At 47.5% G+C, this 22673-nt stretch overlaps 1 protein-coding gene across 8 annotated transcripts in view; it reads right to left on the minus strand.

The window, feature by feature from the left end:
* Nucleotides 1-22673, minus strand: part of ERG (ETS transcription factor ERG) — a 316287-nt gene that overhangs the window by 44985 nt on the left and 248629 nt on the right. For 7 of the 8 annotated variants that reach the window (XM_059885370.1, XM_059885371.1, XM_059885369.1 and 4 more), the window contains 1 exon segment: nt 6438-6589. In XM_059885370.1, the coding sequence (XP_059741353.1) occupies nt 6438-6589 (152 nt within the window). 8 annotated transcript variants of the gene reach the window in all.

Raw genomic sequence — 22673 nt, forward strand, 5'->3', positions numbered from 1 at the left:
TGAAAGTGTATTAAAGCAAAATTATTTGTGTGTATGCGTGCTCACTCACTCAGTCACGTCCAACTCTTTGCAACCCCATGAACTGTAGCCCACCAGGCTCCTCTGTCCATGGAATTCTCCAGGGAAGAGTACTGGAGTGGATTGCCATTTCATATTCCAGGGGATCTCTCCAAACCAGGGATTGAACCTGTGTCTCTTGCATTGGCAGGTGGATTCTTAACCACTACACCACCTGGGAAGCTCAAAATTTATTTAGTATCTTCTATCTAGTCTAGAGCTCCTCAAACCCTATAAGGCATGAAAATCACCCCCAAAAATGTGCTAACAATGTAGAATCCTCCACTCCATACCTGGATTCAGAAAATTTGGAGGTGGGCACTTTCACATCCTAAGTCTCCCAGGTGACCTTGATGCAGGTGGTTCTGATCATACTTGGAGAAACATCTCCCAGTCAACCTCCAAATTAAGCTGAGCCAACAAAAGCCATTGAACTGGGTCCCCTGTCTGGGGTTCATCTTGTTAAGAGTGACACCACTGAATGATACTTTGACCTGCAACCATGAACATAAGAAACAGCCCAACCCTGTGAGATGCAGACCTAGATATACAGCTATTCACACCAAATAAGACAGATAATAGGTAGACAGATGATGGATAGACAGATGGAAAGATAGATACCGATGACAGAGGGAGAGATGATAGATAAATGAGAGGCAGGTAGGTAGATAAAAACGGAGCTGGAAAGATAGATACAGATGATAGGTGATAAATGAGAGGTAGATAGACAACAGATTTATAGACAGACAGATGGAAAGATAGATGATACGTGACAGTTATATACAGATGGTAGACAGAGCACATGTGATGTATTGTTTAATCTCTACACCTTGAGAAGGAGAAGCATAGCCAGTGGCATTTCCAGGACAACAGGTGGAAGTCAGGGCTTCCAAGGGTATCTGGTGGTCTTACTGGCTGAGTGCTTTCATGTGACTTCCCTGTTACCTTCCGATGACAAACCAAGAGACACATTTTTCTCTAGACTCAAAATTAAGAGCTGGACCATCTTTCCCACATGTTTTCTTTTAATCCTGGCGACACTGGAGCATGTATTGATTAAGGCATCGCCTTCACACAGCCTGCGGACACCTTGGACCCAAACTGTTTGCAACTGTGCAGGATATAAAGTTTGCGTTAATATATACATATGTGCTAAGTTACTTCAATCATGTCCGACTCTTTGCAACCCCATACACTAAAGCCCCCAGGCTCCTCTGCCCATGGGATTCTCCAGTCAAGAATACTGGAGTGGGTTGCCAGTTCCTTCTCCAAATATATACATCGACATACAAACCTCACCCCTGCTTTCACTGCCTGTTAAGTTCTTACTTTAGCCCATGTTCTCTATCCATTTACTCTGAAAACAAATTCTGTCTTTTTGTTTTTACTTATATTTGTGTGATCTTTCTTAAATCCATTCTGAAAGAAGGAGTGTAAATATATTCAGTGAAAGTATTTTTATTCATTAGGGATATCTGACGAGTTTTTATAAAGCTCCTGAGTTAGACGTGTGTGTGTGTGTGCATGCACACATGCACACATGTGCATGCACATGCGTCCTGAGTTGCTTCAGTCGTGTCCGACTCTGTGCAACCTTACAGATTCAGCCTGCCAGGCTACTCTGTCCTTGGGATTCTCCAGACAAGAATACTAGAGTGGGTTTCCATGCCCTCCTCCAAGGGATCTTCCCGACCCAGGGATGGAACCCAGGTCTATTACATCTAACCTGCATTGGCAGGTGGGATCTTCACCACCAGAGCCAGCTGGGAAGCCTGAGTTAGAGACAGTGAGTCTCAAAACCAGGGACATCTAGAAGTGAGGAATCCAGGCCAGGAGTCCAGAAGACCGTGTCTTTTTCTGTGTCTTCTGTCTACACACCTATCCTCTTGGTCAGTGTTTCTCAGGACCATTTTCAGGTCTAGGACATGAATGTCAGTATGTAGCTGGTTGATAGTGCAAGTGCTTAGGAATAAATAATGGATTTGGGGGGTGGGGCTGTCTTTCTGATTTGCATTTAGAAGTGCCAATGAACGTGCTTAAATAGTAGGAACTACATGAACCGGTCGTAACCAGGTTTGGAGAATTCTACCTAAGTAGGCAGAGCTCTCTACACCCAAAAGGTGTCCTAGCGAGGGGCCTGGATCGCAGAGCTGGGGCCGAAGGCATGGAGGGGGCAGCGATCCAGCCGTGCCCAGGTCCTGCTGTCTTTACACTGGGGGATTTTCTGGATTGTGCAATACAGCTGTGTGTCTGTGTGTTCATCTGTGTGTCTGTGTGTGAGCACACATACCTGAGGCTTGACCAATAACTGCAAGACTCACAACTTGCAAAAGCAGCCGCAGTGAGCTCTCTTACAAACCCGATTAACTGAATAACTGTCCTCGCCTTGGCGTGAAGCAACTAAAGGAGGGGACAGCTGAAAGAGGGCTTCCTTCAGGGGATGAAACAGCCTTTACACAAAAGCTTGATATGAGCCAATCTGTGCAACCAGGCTTCCAGCCGAATGGCTGGCAGTTAATGAGCACCGAGACAGCACTACACAGAGACAGCACTTAGCCAGCAAAGCTCCATCCAGTCAAGGCTATGGCTTGTCCAGTAGTCAGGTATGGATGTGAGAGATGGACCATAAAGAAGGCTGAGCACCGAAGGACTGATGTTTTCGAACTGTGGAGCTGGAGAAGACTCTTGAGAGTCATTTGGACTGCAAGGAGAACAAACCAGTCCATCCTAAAGGAAATCAACTCTGAATACTCATTGGAAGAACTGATGCTGAAGCTGAAGCTCCAGTACTCTGGCCACCTGATGCAAAGAGCCGACTCACTAGAAAAGACCCTGATTCTGGGAAAGATTGAAGGCAGGAGGAGAAGGGGACGACAGAGGATGAGATAAATAGCATCACTGACTCAATGGATATAAATATGAGCAAACTCCAGGAGATAGTGAAGGACAGGGAAGCCTGGCAGGCCACGGTCCATGGGGTTGCAAAGAGCTGGACTTAGCAACTAAACAACTGCACAAATCACAAAGCGTGGTCACAGGGAGGTGGACACGACTTAGTGACTGAACAACAACTGCACAAATCACAAAGGGTGGATGTCCTGACTTATTTAAATTGCTTCTTTGCCTCCTTCCCATGAAAATGGCTCTCTTGTTTTCTAAACAAGATTTGACATAGGAAGCTACTCTGGTCCTACTAGAAATGATACTGACAACATCAAAGCCTGCTGCTGGCGTGACAGAAATAGGGCCCCGTCAGACGAAAGGATGTCATGGCACCAGGCTTAGCTCCCGGGTCTGTGATTCCATGTGGATCTCAGATAAGTGCCTTCAATGTAAGCCCCTCCTAAGAGCGAGTCTCTCATCTTAGAGAACTAAAGGCTCTATTTCATGTAAACTGAGGAAATCCCATTCTCAAGGAGAAAGGCAAAGTGTGAGACGGGCTTGGGCAGACGTCCTCTGGGTTTCGTCTCATCCCGTTCCGCCCCAGCCAGTGTCCAAGCCAACAGCACCCCTGCCTGACCCGCCCTCCTCAGGCACACATCTGCTCCCAACCCCTTTAGGTACCACGCGTCCAGGACGCGCCCCTTGGACATTTCGCCTTTCCATACTTTTTTCCCACTCAACCGGAAATGCCTCCGGTTCTAAGTCACAACAAGAAGTGATGGTTCTCAGGAGTGTAGCTTAGTTGCCATGACCAAACCAAATGCATGCCTTCGGCGTAAACGTCTACTTCCTTTCCGGAAACATCAAAAGCAGCTTTGTCCTTCCCATAAGGCACACGTGAGACTCACTCCACTGTCCCCTGTGAAAGCCTTATGTGTGCTTCAGGAGCAGGGATGGATGAGCCCTTCATACCGCACTGCTTCCAACTAGCTTCCTAAAGTTTCCTGAAAGCTGCTCAGTGACCATTCTGAAGAGAAGCCCAGTCCGTGAGCCCAAACCGGGTGTTTTGCACTCTGAACTTTCTTGCTTGGAAGGTGGTAGAAACAGAAGTCCGCTGGAGGCGGTCTGGTGCAGACTAAGGCCTGGGGATGGGAAGCGTGCCATGGACGGGATTTGATCTCATTTGTCCTCAAACCTCACAGAGGTGAACTCCCAGGTGGCATTAATGGTAAAGAACCCACCTGCCAAGGCAGAAGACATGACACGTGGATTCGATCCCTGGGTCAGGAAGATCCGCTGGAGAAGGAAATGGCAACCCACTCCAGTGTTCTTGCCTGGAGAAATCCCATGGACAGAAGAGCCTGACAGGCTACAGTCCTTGGGGGTCACAAAGAATCCAACACGACTAAGTGACTAACCCTTTCACTTTCAAACTGGCAGTGGAGACGGTCCCCTTGACCTCTTCTGGCCCCTGACCCAGCTGCCAGAGGAGAATTATCAGCTAGAAGGACTGGTCTTAACTCTGGAGGGAAATTGTACAACTGCTGCACTATACGGAACAGGAGAACGATGCTTGTAGTACAAGGGGGTCCCTGGGGCCCTGTTAGTACTTCCCACTCAGTGGTCCAGAATGATGGAAAGCTGAAGCAACCCAGTAAATACAAGATCACGGAAGGACTAATATCCTATAGATGTTGAGATTCAGGTCACCCTACCACAGACACAGGGCTTCCCTGGTGGCCCAGCGGTAAACAACACCTGCAATGCGGAGGACACAGGAGACTCGGTTCAATCCCTGGGTGGGCAAGATCCCCTGGAGGAGGGCATGACAACCCACTCCAGTTATTCCTGCCTGGAGAACCCCATGGACAGAGGAGCCTGACGGGCTATAGTCCACAGGGTCGCAAAGAGTCAGACATGACTAAAGTGACTGAGCATGCACACACCACCTCCGGGGCAAGGGAGAATTAAGTCTGCACCGGTTTCACCCATTCTCAACTCTTACGACTCCAGCAATAAGCAGAGTCCTGGGCAGGACCACCTGGGGGTCAGGCACCCTTTCGTCCATTCTTCCCTCAGTTAACATTCACGGAGAACCTAAGGGACATCAGGCACTGGACTTGGCCATGGAGGCAGGGCCTTTGTGGGTCTTACACTCGACTGAGGGAGGAAGATGAGAAGAGGACTTTCACATAAAAGCCCACTGCAGTGACAGAGGGGAATAGAAGCAACAAAAGGAAGGCAGGCAGGCAGGGGTTGGGGTCACTGGGTGGGGGAGCTGAGGGGCACCTCTGGACGGGGTGGCTAGAGAACCCGGAGGAACGACAGAACTCCCTGGAACCAAGGGTTTCAGGCTAAAGAGACAGCAAGTTCAGTCCCAGAAGCAGAGGGTGAGGGGCCCAGATGGCCACAGGGGGTGATGGAGGGAGCCCCCAGGGGCTACAGAAAGGAGCTTGAGAATGAAGGATTCGGGGTGACTTGTCTGAGTTCTAACTCACACTTAGTTGCTAGGACGTATCCAACTCTGTGCCACCCCATGGAGCCCGCCAGTCTCTTCTGTCCAGGGGAATTCCCAGGCAAGAACACTGGAGGGGGCTGCCATTTCCTTCTCCAGGGGATCTTCCCACCCCAGGGATTGAACTCACATCTCCTGCACTGGCCCGTGGGGTTCTTTACAAGTGTGACACCTGGGAAGTTCTCACTCGCCTCTTACTAACTGCAGGCCGACCTCTCCGAGCATCACTGTCCTCATCAGGGCACTCGTGACGAACCACGCTACGTATTGCTTGAGAGTTCATGACACCAAAAATTCAGTGTATGCGCATTGCTCACTGAATACCTCAGTCAGGACCCACCGGTGGTCACCATTGCTATTGCTGTGGTGGGTATTTTTGGTTTTATGTAGCACACTTCCTCTGAGGAGTTTTAAGGCATCCTTCCGATTACCTTTAGTTTTGCTAAATAAATAGATCCCTGGCATGGTTCTCAAATCCAGAGTTACTGTTTTGGATTATGTTTAGAATTACTTCTGGAAAAGAATGACTCAGACTCTCAGAGTCTCTTTCATAAGCCAGTGAGGGCTGGAATTTCAAGTTTTGACAACCAACAATACAGGCCTCCCAATTTTTAATTATGCCAGGTAAGAAAAAAATGTTAATCCTACCTTCTATTTTAAGTAGCACTTCATAAAAGGAAGGATATTTAACACCAAATAAGCTCAGAGAAAAGGCAAGTCCTCCTTGGAAAGGTCACTCGGCTTGGATTCTCTCTCACACACACGCACATGCGCACACACACACGCATGCTCACACACACACGCGCGCGCACACACACGCGTGTGCACACATAGCGGTGAGCACTTCACCACGGTGGACCAGTATCTGCTGGTCCATCCGCAACCGTTACTGCAGGCAGCTGAGGGTGACCAATGCCAAGGGCAGGAAGAGAGAGCTGAGCGGAGCCCGAGGAAGGCCCGGGCCGCTGACCAAGCCTCTGACCTGCAGGGACGATGACGCGGCGCTCGTTGGTGGTCATGTTTGGGGGTGGCATGTGCTTCTCCTCCATGTAGCTGCTGTAGTTCATCCCGACGGTGTCCGGGCTGCCCACCATCTTCCCACCTTTGGCCATGCTGCACTCATCAGGGGAGTTCCTGGAGGAGAAGAAGACACAGCCTTCCATTACTGTGGTCCCCCAGAACCTGCCTCCCTGCCTTTCCATGGTGCACAGAGAGGAGCCAGGATGGGCAAGGTGGAGGGGAAGGAATGGGTTGGAGGAGGAGACTGAAAAGACAAATGCAGTCATCTGTGATGTGCTGAATGACCGTGCCTCCTCCAGATTCACATACTGAAGCCCCAGTCCCAGCATGAAGGCATGTGGAGGTGGGGCCTTTGGGAGAGAATAAAGTTCACATGAGGTCATGAGGCTGAGGCCCTTATGATGGGATTAGTGCCCTTTTAAGAAGAGGAAGAGACCAGACTCCTCTCTTTCCCTCTCTCTGCCACTGAGTTTACAGTGAGAAGGTAGCCATCCTCCAGCCAAGGACAGAGGTCTCACCTGACACCAACCACCCCCCTCCCCAGCACCTTGATCTTGGACTTCAATCTCGAGAACCATGAGAAAAGAAGTCCTGTTGTTTAAGACCCCTAGCCCATGGCATCTTGCGACAGGTGGCCTATGAGACTAAGACAGTGCCCAGGCTCGCTGGAAGCAGAGCACAGGCATGTGGGAACCAGTGCTGCCACCTGGTTCCTATCCCTCCAGCCAGCTCCTTCTGCAGCTGTCGTGTGAAAGCCCCTGGTTCCCATCCCTCCAGCCAGCTCCTTCTGCAGCTGTCGTGTGAAAGCCCCTGGTTCCCATCCCTCCAGCCAGCTCCTTCTGCAGCTGTCGGGTAAAAGCCCCTGGTTCCTATCCCTCCAGCCAGCTCCTTCTGCAGCTGTCGGGTAAAAGCCCCTGGTTCCTATCCCTCCAGCCAGCTCCTTCTGCAGCTGTCGTGTGAAAGCCCCTGGTTCCTATCCCTCCAGCCAGCTCCTTCTGCAGCTGTCGGGTAAAAGCCCCTGGTTCCTATCCCTCCAGCCAGCTCCTTCTGCAGCTGTCGGGTAAAAGCCCCTGGTTCCTATCCCTCCAGCCAGCTCCTTCTGCAGCTGTCGTGTGAAAGCCCCTGGTTCCTATCCCTCCAGCCAGCTCCTTCTGCAGCTGTCGGGTAAAAGCCCCATGTGTCTGGTTCCTATCCCTCCAGCCAGCTCCTTCTGCAGCTGTCATGTGAAAGCCCCTGGTTCCTATCCCTCCAGCCAGCTCCTTCTGCAGCTGTCGGGTGAAAGCCCCTGGTTCCTATCCCTCCAGCCAGCTCCTTCTGCAGCTGTCGTGTGAAAGCCCCTGGTTCCTATCCCTCCAGCCAGCTCCTTCTGCAGCTGTCGTGTGAAAGCCCCTGGTTCCTATCCCTCCAGCCAGCTCCTTCTGCAGCTGTCGTGTGAAAGCCCCTGGTTCCTATCCCTCCAGCCAGCTCCTTCTGCAGCTGTCGGGTGAAAGCCCCTGGTTCCTATCCCTCCAGCCAGCTCCTTCTGCAGCTGTCAGGTAAAAGCCCCTGGTTCCTATCCCTCCAGCCAGCTCCTTCTGCAGCTGTCGGGTAAAAGCCCCGTCTGTGCCAGCTGATTGGAAACGTGCGCAGGAACACTGGACGGGTACTTGTTCTCCCTGAAAACAGGCCACGCACACAGACGGTGAGAGGTGACACTCGGCCAGGTTTATTCTAGAGTGACATGCCTCTTCAAACCTCAGAAAGAAACGTTTGTGTTCAATTTCAAATCCCTGCAGCCGATTGTTAGACATGGAATTTGAAGGCTGCCAGTGCTCCTGGCTTGCAGAAGGCAATGGCACCCCACTCCAGCACTCTTGCCTGGAAAATCCCATGGATGGAGGAGCCTGGTGGGCTGCAGTCCATGAGGTCACTAAGAGTCAGACACGACTGAGCAACTTCACTTTCACTTTTCACTTTCATGCATTGGAGAAGGAAATGGCAACCCACTCCAGTGTTCTTGCCTGGAGAATCCCAGGGACGGGGGAGCCTGGTGGGAGGCTGTCTATGGGGTTGCACAGAGCTGGACATGACTGAAGTGACGTAGCAGCAGTGCTCCTGGCTTAGGTGTGGGCAGGAAGGGCAGAAAGGGGAGCAGGAATGGCCCTGCAGGAAGCAGCAGGACAGGGGACCCCAGCAGCCTTGGAGGACTGGGATCAGGGAGTGAAGCCAGCTGTGTGCCAGGGGTAAGCTCCTGGGCATTGGGGAACAGCTCAGAGGGTTGCTGTTAGTAAAGGCAGCCATGGACCCTTGGATAAAGACAAACTTACCTTTCTGGAAAAAGAGAAGAAAAAAAGAATACATGTTTCTTAATGTAAGATCTAAAAGTGACTGGGTGTGATGAGATCGCTACTGTTCAGTTGCCAAGTCGTGTCCAACTCTCTGTGACCCTATGGACTGCAGAATGCCAGGCTTCCCTATCCCTCACCACCTCCCGGAGTTTGCCCAAGTTCGTGTCCATTGAATCGGTGATGCCATTCAACCTTTTTATCCTCTGTCACCCTCTTCTCCTTCCGCCCTCCATCATTCCCATATGTAACAGGTAAACTCCAAACAGAAAACTCTGGTTTAACCAGGGAACAGAAGAACGTGTCAATGCCTTCTTAGATGGTTAAGTCAGAGATCACTAACACAAGATCCCTGTAGCTGAAGGATCCTGAGAGTTGAGTTATGTCATCTAAGGCAGATTTCTGAAAATGTCCTCATAAGCATTACCCAACACAGGGTTTTTTGTACTCTTGGCAATCTATACAATCTACTGGATTTTAGATTTCCATCCCAATGTCTGAGGCCCTGATGGTTGTGGGCTCCACCCCAGTGGGTCTTCCTTTGTCTCCATACCATGTCAGCTGGAACTCTGCAGCCAGTCTGCAGAATCTTGGAACTAGAGGCCTGGCATGGATGCAGCCTTCAAGCCTAAGGAGCTACCAAAGCAGAAGGGCACTCTCTGGGTGGGGCAGGACTGAGATGCAATGGAGAAAGTCATTCTGGACCCAAGAGTTGTGGCTGGGGAGTGGACAGGAAGGATGGACCATAGGCCCTGGAAAGAGTTCATTCAGCATCTGGGAACTTTGAAACTACAGATTCATTCTCAGCATCCTTTGTACAGGTGCTGATGGAGGGAGCTCAGGGCTAACAATGAGGATGGAGCAGGTATATCTGTGGATGGAGGTCATAGCTGGGATCGCCCGGACTGAGCCCGTACCGTGGGCCGGGAAATACATAACCCTGCTTCATGGCATCTGCACAGCTGTACTAACATGAAGGAAATTCAAAAATAATAGCGGTCAGAGTTCCCATGGTGTGAACCCTCTATATTTCCGACGCTGCCTACACATGCATTATTTCCTCTTGATGCTATTTTTCCTGGCTTCCAACATTTATCTCTAAAAGACCCATCCTAATATCAAAACACTGAATGTCTTCACTTGAGACTTAAGTTTCCTATCCCCTTGGAAAATTCCATCCGTTGAGTAGAGAGTGTGTGTTTTGGTCTATTCGTCTCAAGGAGAGAAGTTACTAGGGAAGAGAGTTAAAGGAGTTTGGTTCTTTAGGAAAAAAGACTTTAGATGCTACGTAGGTGATGACTGTCACTCTAGGATAAGTGCTGTTCAGATGCAGTCATTCACTCCTCATTTAGAGCATTTTTTTATTGAGTACTTGCTGTATACCAGGCACTACCAAATTCTTTCTTCTCCAGCAAGGCAGTTAGCCATTTAAAAAGTGAAAGGCCAAGGAGATGTACAGAATTACAGGAAGAAGGGTCACTGGGGATTATGGACCCTTCAGACGAACTCTGTCATTTTCTTACAACCCTACTGTTCAATTTCCATCTCTGAGGACTAAGCTCTAGGAACAGATCACGTCAGCTTTCCCATGGCATTAAAAGAGATCCCTCATCAAATCCGGAGATATGATGAGCTATTAAACTGCGTTCTGTGTATTCCAATACACATTGCTGCTGCTGCTGCTAAGTCGTTTCAGTCGTGTCCGACTCTGTGTGACCCCATAGATGGCAGCCCACCAGGCCCCCCCGTCCCTGGGATTCTCCAGGCAAGAACACTGGAGTGGGTTGCCATTTCCTTCTCCAATGCAGGAGAGTGAAAAGTGAAAGTGAAGTTGCCCAGTCATGTCTGACCCTCAGTGACCCCGTGGACTGCAGCCCACCAGGCCCCCCCGTCCCTGGGATTCTCCATGCAACAACACTGGAGTGGGTTGCCATTTCCTTCTCCAACCAATACACATTAGGGCAGACAAATACTGTTTGACTCCACTTACGTGAGACACCGAAAATAGTCAAGTCCATAGAGCCAGAAGGTACAATGATGGATGCCAGGGGTGCAGGGTGAGGGGGAAGGAGAGTGAGTGTTTAGTGGGGACAGAGTTTCAGTTTAGGAAAGTGAATGACGGTGAGAGATGGACAACAATGCGACTGTACTTAGTGCCACTAAGTACACTAAGAACTATCCAGTTAGAAGTGGTTAAAATAGTATGCTTTATATTATGTGATTTTTACCACAATAAAAATCATTAAAAAATAAAAATAAATTGCATTTTATTGGAATTTTACAAAAATATGTGTATGTATTTAAAACAGGCATAATCTTCAACCAGGTTAGTTTATGTCTTCATCTTATAACCAGAAGACATAATTCACTTTATTAAGCTTTTCCAGCCAGCTTTCAACATTAGGGGAAAAAAAGCAACATGACATGCTATTTTCAAAAGCTGTACATTCAGGACATTTTTTTAAATATTTTTTTTCCCACTGTATTTTGTTTTAGCTTCAGAGGAAGACAGAAGGGGACCATGTTTATGTTCATTTCAAATAGTTTCTGTAATAACTCTAAGGGAACTACAACCTCAGTGTGGGAAGAGGGTCACCCCAATAGGGCCACTGACATACAGAACTCAAGCCGGGTGTTCAAGTAACACTGATTAAAGGGGCCTTGGCTGTTCTAGTCTCATTGTTCAGCCTTTTCCCCTTAACTATTCTCTTGGAAATTTTAATAGCAAAGTAGTAGCACGTATACACGTCATCATGTTCTGAGAGCTTAACTGTTATCAGTCCTCACGACAGCCTGGAATCAGCTCCATTTCTCAGAGGTGCAGACTGAGAACACAAAAGAGAAGGGGCTTGCTCCGGGTCTGAGTCAGGAGGAGGCAGAACCGAGGCTTGAAGCTGGGCAGCTTCTACTCACTGTCTACGCTTCCAGATGGCCCCCTCAGTAAAAATAAGATGGCTGGGAAGACAGCCTCTCAAGCGGTGAAACTGATCTTCATTTCAGAAAGGCATCAAGAAGGCCCAGCCCCCACGTTACTCTGGTTTAAGCTCTGTGCTGCGGTACATGGACAGTGTCCAGTCTAGACCACCATCCTTGACCCCCTTCTCTTCATTCCCAGCACAGCAGCTGCGTGACACATCCAGAACACGTCTAAACAGACGGAAGTTAAAAAGGGAGGGGGGCTTCCCTGGCAGTGCAGGGGATGAGAATCTGCCTGCCAACACAGGGGACACAGCTTTGATCCCTAGGTCGGGAAGATCCCATATGCTGCGGAACAACTCAACCCGCGTGCCACAACTACTGAGCCCGTGCTCTACAGCCTGGGAGCCACAAGTGTTCGAGCCTTGCTCTGCAACATAGAGGCTATGCTCTGCAACAGAGAAGGCGTCACAATGAGAAAGAAGCCCGAGAACCACTAGGAAGCACAGTCCCACTGGCCGCAGCGAGAGAAAAGCCTGCACAGCAGTGAAGACCCAGCACAGTCAAAAATAAAACAAATAGTAACTAAATAATTTTTTTTTTAAAGAGAGATGGAATTCCCAAAGATTTCGTTTTTTCAGGGACGTGTTATTTTTTTTTATTAAGAAAAATACATCTTAACGTGGTTCAGAAAATTGAAAAGTGTATACTGAAAATTCTCCCAATAAATGCATTTTCAGTCTTTGCCCAGCTGTGATAAGAAAAGATCCACATGGAAACCTGTCCACGCTTACTGTGCTTAATAAGCTCCACCTTCAGTGTGCATTCTTAGAAGACACAGGAAGAAACTTCCCACAAACAGCTTAGTATTCCATCTGCACTGAGCCTAAAACAGAGGATCCCAAGTTTTCTACTCTAACATGGTAAGGATTTGGGCATTCTTGCTCTGAAACGCACAAAGCAAAGAGCATCCCTTTAAATATGATATTCTTAATATTCATCTATGTGCTCTTTAACAGTCCCTATGAAAGCTTTAAGGCATTTTTTAGATGCTTTCTAAATGGGTAATCAACTGGTGAATATGAAATTTCTGTCTTATTATTTTAGGCATGAATTTCTTAATTGCAAATAAGCATGGTTCAAGATATTTCTCTCAAAGACTCTATCTTTCAAGGGCATGGAAAAGCTATTATGCAAGTCAAACCACAATGAGGTATCACCTCACACCTGTCAAGATGGCTATGATAAAGACAAAAAGCAAAACTTACGGCAACCCACTCCAGTACTCTTGCCTGGAAAATCCCATGGACAGAGGAGCCTGGTAGGCTGCAGTCCATGGGGTCGCAAAGAGTCGGACACGACCGAGTGACTTCACTTTCACTTTTCACTTTCCTGCATTGGAGAAGGAAATGGCAACCCACTCCAGTGTTCTTGCCTGGAGAATCCCAGGGACGGGGGAGCCTGGTGGGCTGCCGTCTATGGGGTCGCACAGAGTCAGACGTGACTAAAGTAATTAAGCGGCAGCAACAAGTGCTGGAGAGGATGCGGAGAAACTGCCACCCTTGCATACTCTTGGTGGGAATGCAGAAGGGTACAGCTGCCCTGGAAAATAGTATGGCGATCCCTTGAAACATTTTTTAAAAATAACAATCATATGAGCCAACAATCCCACTTATGCATATCTATCGAAAAGAATTAAAAGAATTAAAATCAGGATCTCCAAGAGATATGAGCACTTCCATGTTCACTATGTACTATTCACAATAGCCAGGATGGACCTAAATGTCCATGGATGGATGAATAGATAAAGAAAATGGGGTACATGCATGCAACAGAATACTATTCTCCTTAAAAATAAAGAAATCAGAAATACATTACAGCATGGATGAATCTTGAAGACATTATATTAATACTAAGTGGAAAAAGTCAGTCACAGAAAGACAAATACTGCATGATTCCCCCTATATAAGCTATTTTTAAAAGTCAGATTCAGAAAAAGAGTGAAGTGTTGGCTGCCAGCAGCCAGAGGAGGGAACAAATGGGCAGTTATTAATCAGTAAGCATAATGTTTCAGTCAAGTAGAATGAGAAAGCTCTGGATATCTGCTGTATAACCTTGTACCTCTGCTCAACAGTAATGGACACTTAAGAATTTGTTTACAGACATCCCTGGCAATCCAGTGGTTAAGACTTCACCTTCCCATACAGGGTCCAATCCCTGGTCAGGGAGCGGAGATCCCACATGCTTTGTGGTCAAAAAACCAAAACAGAAAACAGAAACAGCACTAAAGGCAGGCTTAGAAATTGGCCACATTAAAAAATATTAAAAAAAGTTTTTGTGTTTAAAAGCCGGATCTCATGTTAACTATTCTTACCACAATAAAATACAATAAAAAAATTATTGTGTCTGAACCATTTTCTCAAGTTCACATTTTCAGGTCTGAGTTCTATTTATAACCACAACCCCAAACAATACGCAGCAGCAGGGAGAGGAGACATGAGGCAGGAAGACAGCTGGTTGCCCCCACTCGCAGCAGGAGAAATCCCACATTGTCTTGGGGTCATCCTGACAGGGGGGGGGAGGCAGGTTCAGACTGAAGAGTTCCAGGAAGGCACTGGACAACATCTAGGGGGCCAAAAAGTTGGGTGTATCACTCCCCCAAGTCCCTTAAAACTTCCTTGAGGCCAATTTTAGGAGTTTCATCTCTATAGCAATCTCACAGACTTCCACGTCACTTGCGCATAACTGTGGCCACTCTGGAAGTCAAAGTGTTAGTGACTCCGTCATGTCAGACTCTTTGCAACCCCACGGACTGTAGCCTACCAGGCTCCTCCATCCATGGGATTCTCCAGGCAAGAATACCAGAGTGGGTTGCCATTCCCTTCTCCAGGGCATCTTCCTGACCCAGGGATTGAACCCAGGTCTCCTGCATTGCAGGCAGATTCCTTACCATCTGAGCTACCAGGGAAGCTCCCTCTAGGAAATACAGAAATAATGTAGAAAGATCCTTCAACGTTCATGATGAATAAGATGGAATGTTGGTGCCTGTCCTCTGATAACTAGGAACACATGGCTGGATAACATGGCCTGAGTCTCAATTAAGGTGAATTGAGATCATGAGCACTGACTTCTCAAAACACGCTAGTATTATGAATTAATGGTGAAAGAACATAGCAAAGAATATCAAATAAACTGGAAAGTTTACTCAATTTAAATTAAGCTGAAACTCAGACACGCTGAAAAACCAGATTGGGTTCTTGAAGCTCCAATACTTTGGCCACTTGATGCAAAGAGCCGACTCACTGGAAAAGACCCTGATGCTGGGAAAGATTGAGGGCAAGAGGAAAAGTGGGCAACAGAGGATGAGATGGTTGGATGGCATCACCGACTCAATGGACATGAGTTTGGGTAAGCTCTGGGAGTTGGTGATGGACAGGGAGGCCTGGCGTGCTACAGTCCACGGGGTTGCAAAGAGTCGGACACGACTTAGTGACTGAAAAATAACAATATGGTTCTGATGAGTAGTCAAGAGGGAGGCTTCAGAAGCTACTTGGAAGAACAAGCGTTTAGCTTCTATTAACATTTTTCTGAGGAGAAGATTCCATTATTTTCGTCTGCAACTCCAGAGTGATATTTATGTGTATGTGTGGTGCTTCTCAATATATTTTATTTCCCTGCTCTTCTCAAACTATGTGCCACTTGAGGTAGATTGCAAAAATGCGCACAAGACAAAAATAACATAAATGATCAAAGGAATGGAAGTGAATGTTATATAAGGGCAGAAAAGCAATTAATCAAGAGATAAAATCAGCCCATTAAGCAAGCTTACTATTTATAGTTGCTCAAGGTAGAACATCAATTTATCTCTGAACTTTCTACTCGCCAAAGCAAAAAAGGAAGTATATCCTGTGACCATTCAAGATGTCAAAAAAAATACCCACGGACCAAGTTATTCAGCAGAAGAGAAGCTTTTCCTGAGCTGAACCTTGAGAGAAGTTTCTCTTGTGGCTTCTCCTTCAGAGACCTGGGTGGTGCAGCAGGCAGAATCCTTCCCACCACCCGCCAGCAGACCTGAGAACACTCCACACCCACAGCAGGTGCTCGGAGCACTCAGCTCTCAGCTGCCACAGGTGCAGGAACCCCGGGACTGTGTGTCCTCAGCCAGGGCTCCACACTTCCTGTCTCTTGACATTGTTTTTGTTATAATTTACTTGTGTCCTTTTTATTGGAGTAATAGTTAGATACATGCACTCCTATGTTCACTGTAGCACTATTTACAATAGCCAGGACATGGAAGCAGCCTAAATGTCCATCAACAGAAGAAGAGATAAAGAAGATGTGGTGCATATGTATAAATACACAATGGACTATTGCTCAGGCATTAATCGGGAACAAAATTGTGCCATTTGCAGACGTGGCTGGACCTAGAGACTGTCAGACAGGGTGAAGTTTAAGTCAGAAATAGAAAAACAGATATTGTATACTAGTGCACATATGTGGAATCTAGAAAAATGGTACAGATGAACCTATTGACTTTGTTTTGGAAAGAATCAGAAAAATGAGTGCAAAAATATAAGAAATGGACAATTAAACAATGGACAAGATCTTGAGAGATGGAATGCTATATACATATAGTCCAGTTTCCACAATCTTCTAACTTCTATTTTTATTTTTAAATGTTTTATTATTTATTTATGGCTGCACTGGGTCTTTGCTGCAAGCGGAAGCTGCTCCCCAGACGTGGTGTGCAGGCTCCTCCCTGCAGTGCTTCTCTTCTTGCAGAGCACAAGCTCTGGAGTGAGCACTTCTATCTTTGCAGTGTATGGGCTTAGTTGTCCAGCAGCATGTGGAATTTTCCCAGACTAGGGATCAAACCCATATCACCTGCATCAGCAGGCAGATTCCTAACCACTGGACCACCAGCGAAGTCCTAACTTATATGTTTTAAAACCAAATTTGCCTCTGGGAAATTGATCTAATGCATGGTGGGTGAACAAACATTGATAGATCTTATCTGGTTCATCTATCCCATATTGGACTGCTTACTCATGCTAGAGATGGCTCCAAACTCTTATGTATTCTTATTATAGCAAATTCAGGGGTGAGACATTCCAAATGGCACCTAACACACATCAAATGGTATGTGTTAGCTGTTGCTATTTATCTCACCCACAAGGTCAAACACCAATAAGCAGCAGCAACGATACAGGTGATGTGCAGAGACTCAGGGTACAGGTTGTGTCTAAGGTCATGTTACCATCAGTGGAGGGGCTGGGATTTGAACTTAAGACAGTTAGGGACCTGAGTCCAAGCACTTGACCACCACGCTATAGGACCTCCCCTGGGAACTCCACACAAGCAGTCTCTTTCCCAGACATAACACCTTATGGGATGGACCCTCAGAAGACTCAGCTTCATCACTGGTCGGTACTTTCTGAAGAAAATCCTGAAGCCAGTCAAGGAGAAGGCGATGAGAGCTGAACAGGGGCAGCCCCATGCAGATGAAGGCAGAGCCTCCTGGGAGACACTAAGTGTGGCAAGGCTTATTTAGACAGAGATAGGAAATGTGATGTCTGGTTCATAAAAAAAAAAGTTGACCTTCCCGATTTACAGTGGAATGTCATTTGTTCCTCCCCCAAACCTCCTAGAGGTGCTCAGCAGGGTGCAAGCTCTGCAGAGATGGAAGGTGAACATTCCTGAGTGTGAGGAAGTCAGGTGAGAAGTTTCTGGGCTCAGAAAGCAGAGTGGGAAGGACTGTGACCCAGATCGTGGGTCTAAGCAGACAGACCTGAGGACCAGGGCAGAAACTGGACCATTCGGGAAGCAGGCAATGTTGCTGTTTAAGATAAAGTGGACGGGGAAGGGACTTCTCTGGGCCCAGTGGCCGGGACTCCACATTCCCAATGCAGGGGGCCCAGGTTCCATCCCGAGTCAGGGAACTAGAGCCCATATGCTTCAACTAAGAGTTTGCATGCTGCAATTAAAGATCCCGCATGTTAAAATGAAGACTCCATGCAGCCAAATAAATAAACAAATAAAATAATATTTTCTAAAAAAGATGAAAAGGAACCCAGTTCAAGAAAAAACTTTTTTTTAAGCTGTTTCCATACATAACCTCTTCTTTTTGAAAAGGGGTATCATGCCTTTCCAGGTGGTGCTGGTGGTAAAGGACCCACCTCTCAAGGCAGGAAACGTAAGAGACACACATTTGATCCCTGGGTTGGGAAGATGCCCCAGAGGAAGGCATGGCAACCCACTTCAGTATTCTTGCCTGGAGACCCTCATGGACAGAGGAGGCTGGTGCACTACAGCTCATGGGGTCACAAAGAATAGGACACAACTGAGTGACTTAGCACGCACGCACATCATGCCTGTAAGAATGTACTGAGAAATTAAAATTAAGGGCTTTGGTTTTTTGAAACACAAAATAAAACTTGGCATCTGACATTGGTTTTCTTGAATCAGAACCTACTTACACTCGGGCAGATTCCATCACAGAAAGAGCCCTCAGTGAAACTGCACAGATGCTGTTCTTCTTGCTGAGTATGAGGGGACCTATGCAAGAAGGTCCCTGAACGCAGCCCCAAGCCACAGACTCAAGCTCACCAGCCACGTTAAAACTGGGGTCCACCCTCACGTCATAACGCTGAGTGGAGGCCCCTCAGGCTTGAGAAAGCCCCTGTGGTAGGTCGAAATTGAAGTTGGGCAATGGATATAACTTCTTCCAGTGGGTGGAGGCAAACCCGTCAACCTTCTCAAAATCTACCCGTTTTCCAGGGCCCACCCCGCTTCCTGTTCTGGAGTTTGTCTTGCACTTGGAGACGGCTGTTCCCTGCCTTGCTTGATCTCCACCACATCCTGGTAGAATACTTTTGTTCACATCTAAAATGCAAATTTTAAAAAAATGTTTTATTGGAGTATAGTTGATGTACAATATACTGTGTTAGTTTCAGGAGTATAGAAAAGTGAATCAGTAATACATACACATATAACCACTCTTTTTTAGATTCTATTCCCACACTGGTTATTGCAGAGTATTGAGTAAAGCTTCTTGTATTATACAGTAGGTCCTTGTTATTTACCTATTTTATATACAGTAGATGGGGAAAAAGCGGAAACAATGACAGATTTTATTTTCATGGGTTCCAAAGTCACTATAGATGGTGACTGCAGCCATGAAATTAAAAGACACTCAGTCCTTGAAAGAAAAGCTATGACAAACCTAGACAGTGTATTATAAACCAGGGCCTTCACTTTGCCAACAGAGGTCTGTATTGTTAAAGCTACGGTTTTGCCAATAGTTATGTATGGTTGTGAGAGTTGGACCATAAAGAAGGCTGAGTGCCAAAGAATTGATGCTTTCAAACTGTGGTGCTGGAGAAGACTCTTGAGAGTCCCTTGGACAGCCAGGAGATCAAACCAGCCAACCCTACAGGAAGTCAGCCCTGAACATTCACTGGAAGGACTGATGCTGAAGCTGAAGCTCCAATGCTTTGGCCAGCTGATGCAAAGAGCTGACTTACTGGAAAGGATCTCGATGCTGGGGAAAATTGAAGGCAAAAGGAGATGGTGGCAGCTGAGGATGAGATGGCTAGATAGCATCACCAACTCAACGGACATGAGTTTGAGCAAACTCCCGGAGATAGTGAAGGACAGGGAAGGCTGGCGTGCTGCCGTCCATGGCATCGCAGAGAGTTGGACAAGACTTAATGACTGAACAGTAAGAACATTCCATTGTTTGTATGTATGTGTATACATATAATACATATGTGTGTGTGTGTGTGTGTGTGTGTGTGTATATATATATATATGTATGTATATTCTTTATCCCTTCATCCATTTAACAAACATTTATAGAGAAAGTCTCTATACCAGGCACTGTCCCAGGTGCTGGGGATACAGCCGTGCCCCTGTTTCCATGGTGCCCACGTCCAAGGGGTGAAGCCCCTCTCCCCAGCTCCCCATACTCTGCCCTTGAAGCCCACGGTCCACTCCCCCTCCGACCCTTCTGTGGGTGAGCAGGCAAACGTTTACTGGCAAAGCAGTCTTCAGCTCATCCCACAGTTCATCCGAAGGGCGCTGTCTTCCCGAGTGTCCTTCTGGGTTCACGAGGTGATTTCATGTTAAGCACTTGATGAGGGAACTCCCTGGGAGGGCCTCACAGGTCTCCTTGGGCCACTCCAGGAGTCCGAAGAGGCCAACCCCACGAGAGGGCCCTAACGATGCTGGCCTGGGCGTTCATCCCAGGCAGCCTCAAACCTGAGTCGGAACCAACCCCCTCCTCTGGCGATTCTCCTCCTAAGAATTCGAAAAGCACAGACTTAGTCCTAATCGACCCAACGAGCTCCTAATCGGGTTACGCGCCATGAATGGAGGTAGTCACCACAAAAGGTATTTTTAGGACCCCAGACAAGGAGGAGATTGTCTGGAGCGCTCTGGGGTAATTTGTGGGTCTGTTTTATTTCTGACTCAGAGGCAGTGGAAAAGCTGCTTCAGAGAGCCCGCGGCCGAGCGGCGGGTGGAGCTCAGCAGTGATTCATGGAGCGCTCGGGGCTCAGACTGAAACTGGAGATGTTTGTCTTCACAGCTGGGTGTTATTTTTACTCTTACTAAATATTCTCTTACACCTGGAACGTCAGCCTCTTCCCACCAGACCCGTTCCCCTTCTCCGAAGCAGTTGAAGACAAAATTAATTAAAGAGTCACCACCAACAGTTAGCTCTTTGTCCCCAAAAGGGGGTTGACGTTTCCCTGAGAAGGTTTCATGATTTCAGGCTGTGTTTCTTTTAGCAGCTGAAAATGGGGATTGGCAAGACAACGTCACACTCGGATCTTGAAAACTGGGGAGGAAATGCAGCTTTGACGAATTCATCCTTTGGAACCACGATGTTCTGTAGAATGAGATCCTTCTCTGCAGAGAGTTTACCTGACGAAGAGGTGGCATCCTTTCCATCTCCCGAGTTTCGTTTTTCTTGAGACACTTCCAGAGAGCAAAGAATGAAGGCAGATAGCCGTGATGGTGCTTCAGTGTTTCATTTTCCTAACAGGCTATGTAAATCCTGGTTAGCCAAGATGATTTTCCTTTACAGGAGAGAAAATGCCAAGCATTTCCCCTTGTCCCTGATGGAAGCATCCACAGAGACCTGATGGGACTCGTTCACATCACAGGGAAGAGCATGGCTCTTCCACAAAGTGGCACCCATCCGTCCGATATCCCGAGAGACGGCAAAGACGGTCCTGAGTGACACCAAGAGGAGAAATGAGGAACGGAGCAGAACGGAGCAGGAACCAGGATGTAACCTCTCCCTCACTAACTTTTCCCCAAACGAAGCCCTCTCAATCCATGCCTCAGCCCCGCGGCCCAGTGAACTGACGTCTGTGAAGACCCAAGGTCCCTCGTAAGCAGGACAAGCTATTCCTACCCGACTTCACTAGCACAGTTGGGAAAAACACTCATTTTCCAGTCTCCGACACTGAGCTGCCCACGGCTTGGAAGGTTTGCAAGGCGGTCGAGCTTAACTAGGAGACATCTTTCATGCCAATCGGATTCAGAACCCTGAGGCAGAGAGCAACCAATGTCATCAGAACTGCAAATTTCACTATCCTAAAAGAGGACATAAAATCTTCGAGAAAATGTCAGAAAACATACATGGAGTCAAATCTCCATGTGTCAAAGCAGAAAGATGTGAGATAGACCAGTCCCGGGGAGCCACTTTCAAAGGTCAAATATTGAATGTTTCACATAAAATGAGAAAACCTGATGTTAAAAGACCTTTAGCCAAGATCTTGTTCTGTAGGCAGGGGTTGGGCAAAGCACCTCTTCCCACACAATGACATGTAGGGAATTTGAACAGTCACCATCGTAAAACTGAGAGTTTTTTATTTTTAATTTCAGCCCACTGAGCCTGCTGGGCTCAGACAGCAGGTCTCCTCATCATGCTAATATTTTTTAAAATGTGGTTCTGTTTGGAATCACCTCATGAAGGTACCATAAAGAAAGCAGAGTGCCAAAGAATTGATGCTTTTGAACTGTGGTGCTGGAGAAGACTCTTGAGAGTTCCTTGAACAGCAAGGAGATCAAACCAATCAATCCTAGAAGAAATCAACCCTGAATATTCATTGGAAGGACTGATGCTGAAGCTGAAGCTCCAAAACTTTGGCCACCTTGATGCAAAGAGCCAGCTCATTGGGGAAGACTCTGATGCTGGGATAGACTGAAGGCAGGAAGAGAAGGGGATGACAGAGTATGAGATGGTTGGATGGTATCATCTACTCAATGGAGAAGAGTTTGAGCAAACCCCGGGAGATAGTGAAGGACAAGGAAGCCTGTTGTGCTATGGTCCATGGGGTTGCAGAGTCAGACATGACTGAGTGACCGACACATTCGCTTTTCACTTCCCAGTGTCTGGGCTGATACTCAGAGGGGCCGAGGCTCAGTTCTCAGGGATTTCCAGCTTTGGCTTGTCCACCCCTCATTCCAGGGTGCGGTCCCCAAACCTGGGGCTCAGCCTCAATTCCTTCTTCGTCCCTCCTTGTGGGCGTGCTTAGTTGCTCAGTTGTGTCTGATTCTCTGTGACCCCATGGACTGTAGCCCACCAGACTCCTTCTCTCCACGGGACTCTCCAGGTAAGAATACTAGAGTGGGTTGCCATTTCCTTCCCCAGAGGATCTTCCCGACTCAGGGATTGAACCTACATTTCCTGTGTCTCCTGCATTGCAGGTGGATTCTTTATCCACGGAGCCATCAGGGAAATCCTTCTTACCTACCAGCAAAACGTATCAGTTCTACCTTCTGCATATGTCCAGGATGTAACCACTTCTCCCACCCCTGCATTGCTACCACCCTCATGCAGGTCTCACTGTCTCTTACCTGAATTCCTGCAGGGGCCTCCTAGTGGGTTTCAGCTTTAACACAGGAGCCAAGGACATCCTGCTTAATTTGAGAGCCATCATGTCCTC

This window comes from Bos taurus, chromosome 1 (assembly GCF_002263795.3).
Source record: "Bos taurus isolate L1 Dominette 01449 registration number 42190680 breed Hereford chromosome 1, ARS-UCD2.0, whole genome shotgun sequence".
Lineage (NCBI taxonomy): Eukaryota > Metazoa > Chordata > Mammalia > Artiodactyla > Bovidae > Bos > Bos taurus.